This window comes from Balaenoptera borealis (assembly GCF_965194805.1).
Source record: "Balaenoptera borealis genome assembly, chromosome: 8".
NCBI classification, from domain to species: domain Eukaryota; kingdom Metazoa; phylum Chordata; class Mammalia; order Artiodactyla; family Balaenopteridae; genus Balaenoptera; species Balaenoptera borealis.
In genome coordinates, this window is record NC_138865.1 from 24,146,440 (window position 1) to 24,159,711 (window position 13,272).

The following is a 13,272-nucleotide window of genomic DNA, read 5'->3' on the forward strand; positions in this document are numbered from 1 at the left end:
ACCTGTAGCTCTTTGAACACATAAAATGTAGTCATTATAACTGTTTTAATGTCCTAAACTACTTATTCTATCATCTGGGTTGGTTTTGATTAGTTGATTTTTTTTTTCTTTTTAGTTACAGGTCATGTTTTTCTGCCTTTTGCATTCTTGATCATTTGTGATCAGGTACATTTGCGAATTTTGCCTTGGTGGATGCTTAAAATTCTTATAAATATTCTTTAGCCTTGTTCTGGGATGCACGTTCTTAGAAACAATTTTAGCCTTTGGGTCTTGCTTTTAAGCGTGTTGACAGGACCAGTGAAGTGTTTATTTTAGAGCTATTTTTGTTGAACTACCAAGGCAAAGCCCTTTTGTGTATTCTACTTGATAACTCACTAATTATGAGGTTTTTCTAGTCTGCAAATTGGAGACAGGCACTATCTTATTTCTGTGTGAGCTATATAGGTACTATTTTCTCTATTCCTTTTGGATGGTTCTTTCCTGAACCTTTGGTAGTTCATTATCTCCACCCCCACACACACATATATATATACAGTGATCAGTACTCAGCCAAAGACTCAAGGGGGAACATCAGCTGAACTCGAGTTCATTATGAAATGATTACTATGATAAGTCTAGTAATCATCTGTTCTCATACAAAGTTACTACAATATTATTGACTGTATTCCTTAATCATTTGACACTTAAAGAGTGGAAATGAGAACAATCAGGTACAGATACTGCATTTCTGAAGTTAAGTGGGCACAGTTTGAATGCTAATAAGGTAGGTTAGAGGCTTGGGGTATCCCAGAAGTAGCTGATAAGCATACCTTATTGGATGGTGTCATTCAGATATAATAATTCTGTGTTCCAAAAGACTTTCCCTAATGAACAAAACAGAGGCTGTGTCTAGAACATTAGTAACTAACTGTCTAAATTTCTTAAGAGGTCATTACAGATTTTATAAAACCATACTTATTTTAGTTTAAGTTAACTAGAAAAACAAAATGTATAATCCATAACACTTTAAATAAAGAACGTGTGGGCCAAGAAGTCAAACTAATCGCAAGCTATTCTGAGTCCCAGAAGGGCAATCCCTGCTCTAGAAATTGATGCAGGAGTACTAAGAAGTACTGATTGTTCTAAGAACCAATCCTTACTTAGTTACATGGATGGGCTGTACGTTGTTCTTTTTTTTTTTAATTAATTAATTAATTAATTTATTTATTTTTGGCTGTGTTGGGTCTTCATTGCTGCACATGGTCCTTCTCTAGTTGCAGCGAGAGGGGGCTACTCTTTTTTGCAGTGCGCGGGCTTCTCACTGCGGTGGCTTCTCTTGTTGAGGAGCAAGGGCTCTAGGCACACGGGCTCAGTAGTTGTGGCTTGTGGGCTCTAGAGCGCAGGCTCAGTAGTTGTGGTGCATGGGCTTAGTTGCTGCGTGGCATGTGGGATCTTCCCAGACCAGGGTTCGAACCAATGTCCCCTGCATTGGCAGGCAGATTCTTAAGCACTGAGCTACCAGGGAAGTCCCTTTTTTTTTAAGTCTTTACTGAATTTTGTTACAATATTGCTTCTGTTTTATGTTTTGGTTTTTTGGCCGCGAGGCATGTGGGATCTTAGCTCCCTGACCAGGGATCAAACCCGCATTCCCTGCATTGGAAGGTGAAGTCTTAACCACTGGACTACCAGGGAAGACCCTGTATGTTGTTCTTTCTCATTATCAAGACAATTCAAAGAAAAGGTCTAAAAATGCACCCTCTCATCCCAAATAATTCATTTTATTGCACACATGTCACTGACTTTGTAGCTAATGATCAGACCTCAGAAATAGAAACACTATTCCAGAAAATGATGAAAGATATTTTTATATTAATCTAACCTTTTACTTGTGAAAAAGTATCTGGCAGGCAAGGAAAGTCCTGTGTATTTTTTAGGAAAAATTCTGTATCATTTTTCTCTATAATTTAAAGGATCTCTAAGGGTTTGTACACATGTAAATATAAAAAATATATAATATGCACTGTAATTTTTAGAAGCTATATTATTTACTAAACATAGGATTACTCAGTAAAAATTTGCTCAATGAATCTGCCCTAAGAATAAATTTCTTTTTGGAGGGGTTTAAATGATACAAAATAATGACTTAGTATTGTAATAAAATTTCATCAATTTTATTAAAAGCAGATTCCATTTCTTCACATAGTTAAGTAAGTTTTGTGTTTTTTTAAAGCCCATTTTATTGTATTACTTCATAAGAGTAAGTTGGCTCAGTGAGACTGTCACTGATAAAGACATGTACAAAGTTAGCACCAAACAGCTATAAATGCAGATAGCCACAATGACCTTTCCAATATGTACAAACTCCCTTTACACATACACACACATATTTACAGCTAATAAATAACATTTAAAGCCAAAGCATTGCTGATATATATAGTGAAGTCTGTAGAAGCCAGAGTTCCCAGGGCCATACACTGATTTGATTCATATTTTCTTAAGTTGATGCACCCTTGCGCAAAACCCAAATCCAGAGAATTAATGAATTAACAATAAAGGGGGATGCCAACAACTTGTCGCACAACATTTTATTTTTAGAGAGAATTCATTCCAAGCTGGCTGATGTCAATCACAACATTCGTCCTATTTTGTACAGGCAAAACCATATTTCTCAGATGAAGGGCTTAAGTTCTGGCACCACTGGAACAATTTCTACTCCAATATGTTCCAATACATCTCTTGATCATTTACCTTCCAAGCCACGCTGAGGAATAATCATACATGTGGGGCTTCATACGTGAATATGTGTTCAGACACCCACACACATTCACAGTTTGGATTCCCAGCAATAGCCTCTGAGATATTTGACTTCTTTATCATTTTATAATAATATATAGAAAAGCATTCTGAAAATATGAGATCTAGTTTATAAATAATTGTTCACTCACTCTTGACTAGTTGTTAAAAACAACAACAACTCTCATGATATTCCATGTGATTATAACAATGGAGGATCCTTTTAACTGCCCACGATGGTTTTAAGCACTGCCTATGAATATATCCTGTAACTCTTCTATTTCTTTACTTAGTAAAAACAATCTTTGTCTAAAATTTGTAAGAGTTTGCATGATGCAAAATTTGACCTTGAACACATATTTTCTTATCAAAATTAGGGAAGAAAGAGACATGCTCAAAGTCTGACTGAAGCATGGCTGAAATAAGCCTAAAATTAAATAGTAACCATCGTATATTAAAGGACTTCAAATCAATGAATATAATTTTGAAAATCTGATAATAAAATTATGGTTTCATTTTCTTTCTCTGTAGTTAAAATTATGTGTCAGCTGATGATAACAGGCTCATTTTAAACGCCTATCCAGGGATATTTGTTAAAATATAATCTTGAGACAAAGCAAGAAAAGGAAGGGGATAGACTAAGCAATAAACAGTAAAGCCTATTAAGATTTAATTGATCTCAATATTATATGTCCTTTAATTTGTAACTTATTTATGATGCAACCAACGCAGGGAGTATTTAAAGCATTAGTGCTTTATCAACTCTATTCTCCATTCCTCTCTCCAAGTCACTAGTTCCTGGTTAACTCCTGGGCTACATCCCAATGGCAAGAGAAGAATCATTCCAAGAAAGTACGTATTTTGACTGATAAGTAAATGGGTCCAACTCATGCCACAAAAAATCACTTTCTATTTTAGACTTGGAGAAAACTTTGAAAAGGTTGTCAGTCTAGAAAATGCAGAATTCCAATTAAAATGTGAGGTTCTAATCGATTTTAGGCTACGGCTAAACTTATTACATGAAGAGGTCTGATTATTTTACCATGAGCCCAAACAATTATTTCTTTCTCAAAGGACAGAAGGCAGTGCTTTTCATATCTGCTATTTTTTAATGTTGAAAGATGTGCTATTTGGCCACTCTACTCCTCAAATTGAATTAGCCACTTTTCAGTATTTGAGACTGTTTCCTAAAATAACTAACAAGGCTATAGAGCTGGGATTAATACTCAGGAAAATCCATCTTTAACCACCCAAAGCACTGGGCGTCTTTTGTAAAAGTTACTTCATTCTTCGTAGAATTCATAGGCTGTTATTTCTTCTGTAGATTTGTCCAGTTTCTGAGAGAAAACAGAGGAAGAACGGCAATTTATTACCTGCTTAGTGTTTTATAACCCTCCCCCCCTACCCCCCACTACTTTCACGGTGAAAAAGTAGTCACCTGGAAGTTCAGAACAAAGGTTGTGAGAATAAACTGAATCAGAGGAAGTGGCAGGCTCATAGGAATAAAAGACACTCTAATATTTACTTAGCCATGTCCTGATAAGGAGTAACATTTTCAGAAGACTGAACCAAATGATTTCAAAATTTAGGAAGATTTCTTACTTCTAAAACTTGTTAAATAAAATACCTATTTTTTTCTTTTCTTGAGACTTCTAAAGAGTTATATCAGAAAGTGAGAGAAAGAGAAGCCTTTATTTGATTGATTAATTTAGTCACAGAGGCAACAAACTGCAGAGGGTTATTAGTCTGATTCATAATTACCTCCTAGATAAAGATCAGATGTAAAAAAAAAAAAAGCTCTCTAAATGTCTGTTGTTCCAGTAGTCTTATAATCAGATGAGGAATGTATTGTAACTATCTCAGATAAAGTCTTATAACTTATATAAATAATATGACCACTATGACCAGAAATACTTTATAAACAGCTGGAGTTATTTCCTAATTTTTCGAGTTTTGTTTTTAAATTCACATTATATATTTAGAGTTGTGGATGATTTGGAGAGAATGTATGCAGAGGTGTGTTTGTGTATGTTTATATGTAACGTAAAAGCAATGTATAAAACTTCATATAGGAGTCCCTTTCAAAGAGTTAAAGCAAATGTGAAATTGCCTCAGATTTGTGATGAGGAAAAACAAAGCAATGAATCTCTTGGTAGAAGTCTCCACTTAGATAAAAATTTAGTTATTCTCCCTGGCTCAATACCAGTAGCTATTCTCCATTTCAAGTTTATCTTGAGTGCTCTTACATTAATGTTTTCAATCCAGATGGCTTCACCTTGTCACTCAAAGCACATATGTCATAATGCCATTATGTAAAAAAGTAAAAGAATATAAATATTACATGTGAATAGAGAAAATCTGAAAGGATACAAATTAAAATGTTAGTTGGGGGTTGTCCCTGGGTGATAGTTACAATGATTTTATTATCTTTTTGCCTATTTTTTCTAATCTATTCAAAATCCATAATTATCTGTGGATAAACTATCTTATAAAATGGAAATTAAAAATAATAGAGATATTCCACATAGGGTCTTTAATATGCTCTTTTTGATTAGAAAATTCTTATTCTGTACTTTGGTCTATAAATGTAACTGGGAGAGGACAAACCGAAAGCAATTGGCTTTTCTATTTCCAGATGATGTTGTGACCAGCCTTTCCCATTGTTTCTTGTGTCACTGGCTTCTATGATATGATCTAAGCTTTCCCCCTTTATACCTATAAACCATCAGCACTTGGCTTCTGGCAGGGGAATGAGTGGAGGAATGAAAGTGGCATACTTTGGGAATTCAGGAGGGGATGGGGAAGGTCACATGTTCAGTCTCTACTTAGTACTGACACTCTGGAATGATTCAGCTGACAGCTGCCATGTGGATTAGCCTTAAAGGTCAGGTAGAAAAGAGCCAGGCCGTTGTTTTGAGATGGAAAAGAGAACCATCTCCTAAACTCTAAGTCCACTAGCTTTCCGTCTCTGGGGGTTTTGAGATGGATGCTTGGTGGTTGCCCCTTTGGCTCTCTGTCCTGGAATCAGCTGTCACTTGGAGAATCAAGAAGGACTCGGGCTGCAGCTGACGTTTTGCTCCCCTGGGAACGTCCTGGGAGGAGTTGCACCCACAGCCGCAATCACGGCTACTAACTTGTGTTGTATCCCCTGCACACAGGGTCTGTAAAGGGGGCAGTACAGGAAAAAGCAGAAGTGAAGATTCTGTGGTAGTTCAAGATGTAAAATAAAATCTAAAAATTGCACCTGGGGTGAAGGTCAGAGCTGGCAGAAAGAACAGAAAGAAAAAGAAAATAGAGGAAGTACTGCCAAAAGCAAATGCACTGGTCTAACGTGTATGCAGGAGGCCTGAGAAAGGCCACCCGAAGGCTCTGATCGCAAGACTCAATCCAAGCCTTTAGTTCAGGGGTGAAGGACAATGCTTGAAGCAACATCCCCCAGAGAGCAAGTTCAAGATACCCAGAGAGCCTTAGCCCATGATGCTCACCAGCCAGACTTTCTATTCAGAGACTTGTCATGGCATTTCACAAATATCACAGGTGACTTTCCTTTCTGCAGATGAGACATTTTCTCCCTGGAGCAGAAGATCACCCTGTGGAAGAAAATGGACGTGAACACACCATATTGGAACAATACCTGTTTATACTCAGCCCACTCAGGTCAGCAACACATCCAAATCAGAGGGTTATCTGAGGGCTTAACGCACTGTCTGGCGGTAAAGCTAGTTCATCAGTACAGACAGGCACACAGACAGCCTGGAGCAGGCTTAAAATCACAAGATTTTCACCAAAAAATGATAAAGGATCAACTTTACCACTTCTTAGTGTCTGCATTAGGGAATTCACAAACTAGCCTTCAACTGGCCCTGCTGGAGAAACAAATACTCTGTATAGCCTCTCCATTCACAATCTCTTTTTCTCCCCCTTTGGTTATAAAAGAAAATGACAAAAGAGAAATACATTATCAACCCTTATTTATTTATTCATTCATTCATTCATTGGTCACGCCTCGTGGCTTAGGGGATCTTAGTTCCCCAGCCAGAGATTGAACCCAGGCCCTCCACAGTGAAAGCACTGAGTCCTAACCACTGGACCACCAGGGAATTCCTTATCAATCCTAATTTAAAAAGTCATTTTATTTACAATAATAGTATACTACAGTTTGCAAAATCCCTGTACATTTAGTATAAAACTTAATAATCTTATGGGGCTCTCTATGCAATTCATTTTATCTATGTGGAGTGGGGTTGGGAAGAGAGGATGAGAGATTATCTTGGAATCTTGTCCTTCTTGAGGAGGTTAGTTTTAATCTTTGAATGTCCAAGTGGCATCTCTGAGGTTCTCTGCATAACTGTTTTGTGCTTGCAAGAATCAGTGCTAAATGAGAAGCTGAGATTCTTGACTTCTAATCTCAACTCTCACTCAATGACTGCGGCAATTCAGAGTTTAGGTTTTCCTCCCATGAAATGCAGAAATACCATTACTTCCCTAGTATGACAATAAAATAACACTCCTAAAAAATGATTGATAGGTGTAATTATCTAGGTAATGTAGTTTTAAAGACAAAGCTTACTAAAGTTTCACCTGAACACTGGAGGCTTCATAAATACTATTTCTAGGTAATAACATTAGAGTGAATGAAAATGAATGGAGAGGGGCAGAGTCGAGAGGGGTGGAGTCAAGATGGCGTACTAGGAGGACACGGAATTCACGTCTCCTCACAACTAGGGCACCTACCAGGCACCGGTGGGGGACCATGGACATGTAAGGGGATGGGAGGAACCCCCAGTGACCAGGTAGAACACAGAGAATGGGGGGAGTGAAGGGGGATGAGAAGTGGAGGCAGGATGGGACTGGCGCCCCTGAGGGGCGGCTGGGGGAGAGGAAGGGATCCCATGCCGGAAGGGGGAAATTGGGGAACCACTGGGGGGCAGAGGATCAAAAGGGAGCATGGCCAGGTTTCCCCTGCCCACTTGGACCCCCAGTAACCTGCTGAGATCCCGGACCTGATCCTCTACCCACTGAGGCCCCCTCCAGCCATACTGGTCCTGAGGGAGTGGGAGGGTGAGAAGGGGGAGCAAAAGCAAAAGCCAGACCTCCGGCACCCCTGAGGGATGGCTGGGGGAGGGGAGGAGTGCCTACACCAGCGGACCCACCCAGGTAAGGGGTCCAGCAGGGAAAGGGGGAGACCCTGGGGGAGACGGTGGTCGTGGAACGTGAAGGAACAGAAGGGAACGCGGCCAGTGCTTTCCCTGTCCACTTAGGCACTGGGAAGCCTGTTGGGCTCAGGGGCCTAATCCTCTGCCTTTGGAGCCTCCCTCCTGCCGGGCAGAACCCAAGCCCCACCCCTACACCCCCAACCAGGGCCCCACCTCTACACTCCACAGAGGTAGAGGTGTTCTCTACCTCTGAAGTTCTCTACACTTCAGCAGAGGCCCTCCTTCCAACGTGCTGCCTCTCCCCTTCTGCGCACGTCCTAGGCAGAGGCCCTGCCCCACGCTTGAACGTCACCCCACCTAGGTCCTGCCCCACGCTCAAGCGTCACTCCCCCACCCACCTAGGTACCGCCCCACCCAAAACCTTGTCCCTGCCTAAGTTCCACCCCCTGCCTAAATTCCACCTCCATAGCCAAGGTTTTTTTTTTTTTTTTTCTGTGTGGTTTTATTTTACCTTGTTGCAGTTGTTTCAATTATAGTTTTATTTTTCCTAATATATTTTTTATCTTTCTAATTTTATTTTGTTTTTATCCTTTGATATGGTACTGCTACTTTTTTTCTTTCTGATTTCTTTTCTTTTTTTTTTAACCACACCACAAAGCTTGTAAGATCTTGGTTCCCAGGCTGGAGGTCAGGCCCGAGCTCCTGTAGTGGAAGCTCCAAGTCCAAACCGCTGGACTAACAGAGAACCTCAGACCCCAGGGAATATTGATTGGAGTGAGGCCTCCCAGAGGTCCTCATCTCAGCAACAAGACCCGGCTCTATCCAACTGCCTGCAAACTCCAGTGCTGGACGTCTCAGGCCAAACAACCAGTAAGACAGGAATACAGCACCACCCATCAAAAAGAGAGAGAGAGAGAAAAAAGAAATGACAAAAAAATATGTTACAGACGAAGGAGCAAGGTAAAAACCTATAAGAACAAATAAATGAAGATGAAATAGGCAATCTGCCTGAAAAAGAATTCAGAGTAATGATAGTAAAGATGATCCAAAATCTTGGAAACAGAATGGAGAAAATACAAGAAACATTTAACAAGGATCTAGAAGACGTAAAGAGCAAAGAGTGATGAACAACACAATTACTGAAATTAAAAATACTCTAGAAGGAATCAATAGCAGAATAACTGAGGCAGAAGAACGGATAAGTGAGCTGGAAGATAAAATGGTGGAAATAACTGCCAGAGAGCAGAAAAAAGAAAAAAGAATGAAAAGAATTGAGGACAGCCTCAGAGACCTCTGGGGCAACATTAAATGCACCAACATTTGAATTATAGGGGTCCCAGAAGAAGAAGAGGAAAAGAAAGGGGCTGAGAAAATATTTGAAGAGATTATACTTGAAAACTTCCCTAACATGGGAAAGGAAATAGTCAATCAAGTCCAGGAAGCACAGAGAGTACCATACAGAATAAACCCGAAGAGAAACACACCGAGACACATATTAATGAAACCATCAAAAATTAAATACAAAGAAAAAATATTAAAAGCAGCAAGGGTTGGGTTTCCCTGGTGGTGCAGTGGTTGAGAATCTGCCTGCCAATGCAGGGGACACGGGTTTGAGCTCTGGTCTGGGAAGATCCCACATGCCGCGGAGCAACTGGGCCCGTGAGTCACAACTACTGAGCCTGCGCGTCTGGAGCCTGTGCTCCGCAACAAGAGAGGCTGTGATAGTGAGAGGCCAGCGCACTGCAATGAAGAGTGGCCCCCATTCACCGCAACTAGAGAAAGCCCTCGCTCAGAAACGAAGACCCAACACAGCTAAAAATAAATATATAAATAAATAAATTTATTTTAAAAAAAAGTCTGAAAATTAATGAAACATTCATTTCTTCCTAGTTTAAAAAAAAAAATGCAGCAAGGGTTAGTGTTAACATACAAGGCAATCCCCATAAGGTTAACAGCTGATTTTTCAGCAGAAACTCTGCAAGCCAGAAGGGAGTGGCAGGACATATTTAAAGTGATGAAAGGGAAAAACCTACAACCAAGATTATTCTACCCAGCAAGGATCTCATCCAGATTCGACAGAGAAATTAAAACTTTTACAGACAAGCACAAGTTAAAGAGAATTCAGCACCACAAAACCAGCTTTACCACAAATGCTAAAGGAACTTCTCTAGGCAGGAAACAGAAGAGAAGGAAAAGACCTACAAAAACAAACCCAAAACAATTAAGAAAATGGTAATAGGAACATACATATCGATAATTACCTTAAATGTACATGGATTAAATGCTCCAACCAAAAGACAAAGATTGGCTGAATGGATACAAAAACAAAACCTGTATACATGCTGTCTACAAGACACCCACTTCAGATGTAGGGACACATACAGACTGAAAGGGAGAAGATGGAAAAAGATATTCCATGCAAAAGAAAATCAAAAGAAAGCTGGAGTAGCAATTCTCATATCAGACAAAATAGACTTTATAACAAAGACTATTACAAGAGACAAAGAATGATGAAGGGATCAATCCAAGAAGAAGATATAACAATTATAAATATTTATGCACCCAACATAGGAGCACCTTAATACATAAGGCAAATGCTAAAAACCATGAAAGGAGAAATCGATAGTAACACAATAATAGTAGGGGACTTTAACACCCCACTTTCACCAATGGACAGATCATCCAAAATGAAAATAAATAAGGAAACACAAGATTTAAATGACACATTAAGCAAGATGGACTTAATTGATATTTATAGGACATTCCATCCAAAAACAACAGAATACACTTTCTTCTCAAGTGCTCATGGAACATTCTCCAGGCTAGACCATATTTTGGGTCAAAAATCAAGCCTTGGTAAATTTAAGAAAATTGAAATCGTATCAAGTATCTTTTCCGACCACAATGCTATGAGACTAGATATCAATTACAGGAAAAAAACTGTAAAAAATACAAACACATGGAGGCTAAACAATACGCTACTAAATAACCAAGAGATCACTGAAGAAATCAAAGAGGAAATCAAAAAATACCTAGAAACAAATGACAATGAAAACACAACAACCCAAAACCCATGGAATGCAGCAAAAGCAGTTCTAAGAGGGAAGTTTACAGCAATACAATCCTACCTCAAGAAACAAGAAGCATCTCAAATAAACAACCTAACCTTACACCTAAAGCAATTAGAGAAAGAAGAACAAAAAACCCCAAAGTTAGCAGAAGGAAAGAAATCATAAAAATCAGATCAGAGATAAATGAAAAAGAAATGAAGGAAACAGTAACAAAGATCAATAAAACTAAAAGCTGGTTCTTTGAGAAGATAAACAAAATTGATAACCCATTAGCCAGACTCCTCAAGAAAAAAAGGGAGAAGACTCAAATCCATAGAATTAGAAATGAAAAAGAAGGAACAACTGACACTGCAGAAATACAAAAGATCATGAGACATTACTACAAGCAACTCTATGCCAATAAAATGTACAACCTGGAAGAAATGGACAAATTCTTAGAAAAGCACAACCTTCCGAGACTGAACCCGGAAGAAATAGAAAATATAAACAGACCAATCACAAGCACTGAAATTGAAACTGTGATTAAAAATCTGCCAACAAACAAAAGCCCAGGACCAGATGGTTTCACAGGCGAATTCTATCAAACATTTAGGGAAGAGCTAACACCTATCCTTCTCAAATTCTTCCAAAATATAGCAGAGGGAGGAACACTCCCAAACTCATTCTGTGAGGCCACCATCGCCCTGATAGCAAAAACACACAAAGATGTCACAAAAAAAGAAAACTACAGGCCAATATCTCTGATCAACATAGATGCAAAAATCCTCAACAAAATACTAGCAAACAAAATCCAATAGCACATTAAAAGGATCATACAACATGATCAACTGGGGTTTTTCCCAGGAATGCAAGGATTCTTCAACATACGCATATCAATCAATGTGATACACCATATTAACAAATTGAAGAATAAAAACCATATGAACATCTCAATAGATGCAGAAAAAGCTTTTGACAAAATTCAACACTCATTTATGATAAAAACCCTCCAGAAAGTAGGGATAGAGGGAATTTACCTCAACATAATAAAGGCCATATATGACAAACCCACAGCCAACATCATTCTCAATGGTGAAAAACTGAAACCATTTCCTCTAAGATCAGGAACAAGACAAGGTTGCCCACTCTCACCACTATTATTCAACATAGTTTTGGAAGTTTTAGCCACAGCAATCAGAGAAGAAAAAGAAATAAAAGGAATCTAAATCAGAAAAGAAGACGTGAAACTGTCACTGGTTGCAGATGACATGATACTATACACAAAGAGTTCTAAAGAGCTACCAGAGGACTACTAGAGCTAATCAATGAATTTGGTAGAGTAGAAGGATACAAAATTAATGCCCAGAAATCTCTTGCATTCCTATACACTAATGATGAAAAATCTGAAAGAGAAATTAAGGAAACACTCCCATTTACCATTGCAACAAAAAGAATAAAATACCTAGGAATAAACCTACCTAAGGAGTCAAAAGACCTGTCTGCAGAAAACTATAAGACACTGATGGAAGAAATTAAAGATGATACAAACAGATGGAGAGATATACCATGTTCTTGAATTGGAAGAATCAAAATTGTGAAAATGACTATACTACCCAAAGCAATCTACAGATTCAATGCAATGCCTATCAAACTGCCAATGGCATTTTTCACAGAGCTAGAACAAGAAATTTTACAATTTGTATGGAAACACAAAAGACCCCGAATAGCCAAAGCAATCTTGAGAAAGAAAAACGGAGCTGGAGGACTCAGGCTCCCAGACTTCTGACTGTACTACAAAGCTATAGTAATCAAGACAGTATGGTACTGGCACAAAAACAGAAATATAGATCAATGGAACAGGATAGAAAGCCCAGAGATAAACCCATGCGTAAATGGTCACCTTATCTTTGATAAAGGAGGCAAGAGTATACAATGGAGGAAAGACTACCTCTTCAATAAGTGGTGCTGGGAAAACTGGACAGCTACATGGAAAAGAATGAAATTAGAACACTCCCTAACACCATACACAAAAATAAACTCAAAATGGATTAGAGACCTAAATGTAAGGCCAGACACTATAAAACTCTTAGAGGAAAACATAGGCAGAACACTCCATGACATAAATCACAGCAAGATCCTTTTTGACCCACCTGCTAGAGAAATGGAAATAAAAACCAAAATAAACAATTGAGACCTAATGAAACTTAAAAGCTTTTGCACAGCAAAGGAAACCATAAACAAGACCAAAAGACAACCCTCAAAATGGGAGATATTTGCAAATGAAGCAACTGACA

General features: G+C 38.6%; 1 protein-coding gene across 2 annotated transcripts in view; it reads right to left on the reverse strand.

The window, feature by feature from the left end:
• Positions 1–2,126: 2,126 nt before the first annotated feature.
• The window catches only part of LPL (lipoprotein lipase), a gene marked incomplete at its 3' end in the record, with an annotated part of 30,285 nt that continues 19,139 nt past the window's right edge, over positions 2,127–13,272 (reverse strand). Inside the window, exons 9-10 of one of the 2 annotated variants that reach the window (XM_082402013.1) lie at positions 6,258–6,362; positions 2,127–4,109 (exon numbers count right to left, since the gene is read on the reverse strand). In XM_082402013.1, the coding sequence (XP_082258139.1) occupies position 4,109; positions 6,258–6,362 (106 nt within the window). Of the gene's footprint in view, positions 4,110–6,253; positions 6,363–13,272 lie in introns of those variants that run through there. The other variant, XM_082402012.1, reaches the window with a different exon arrangement.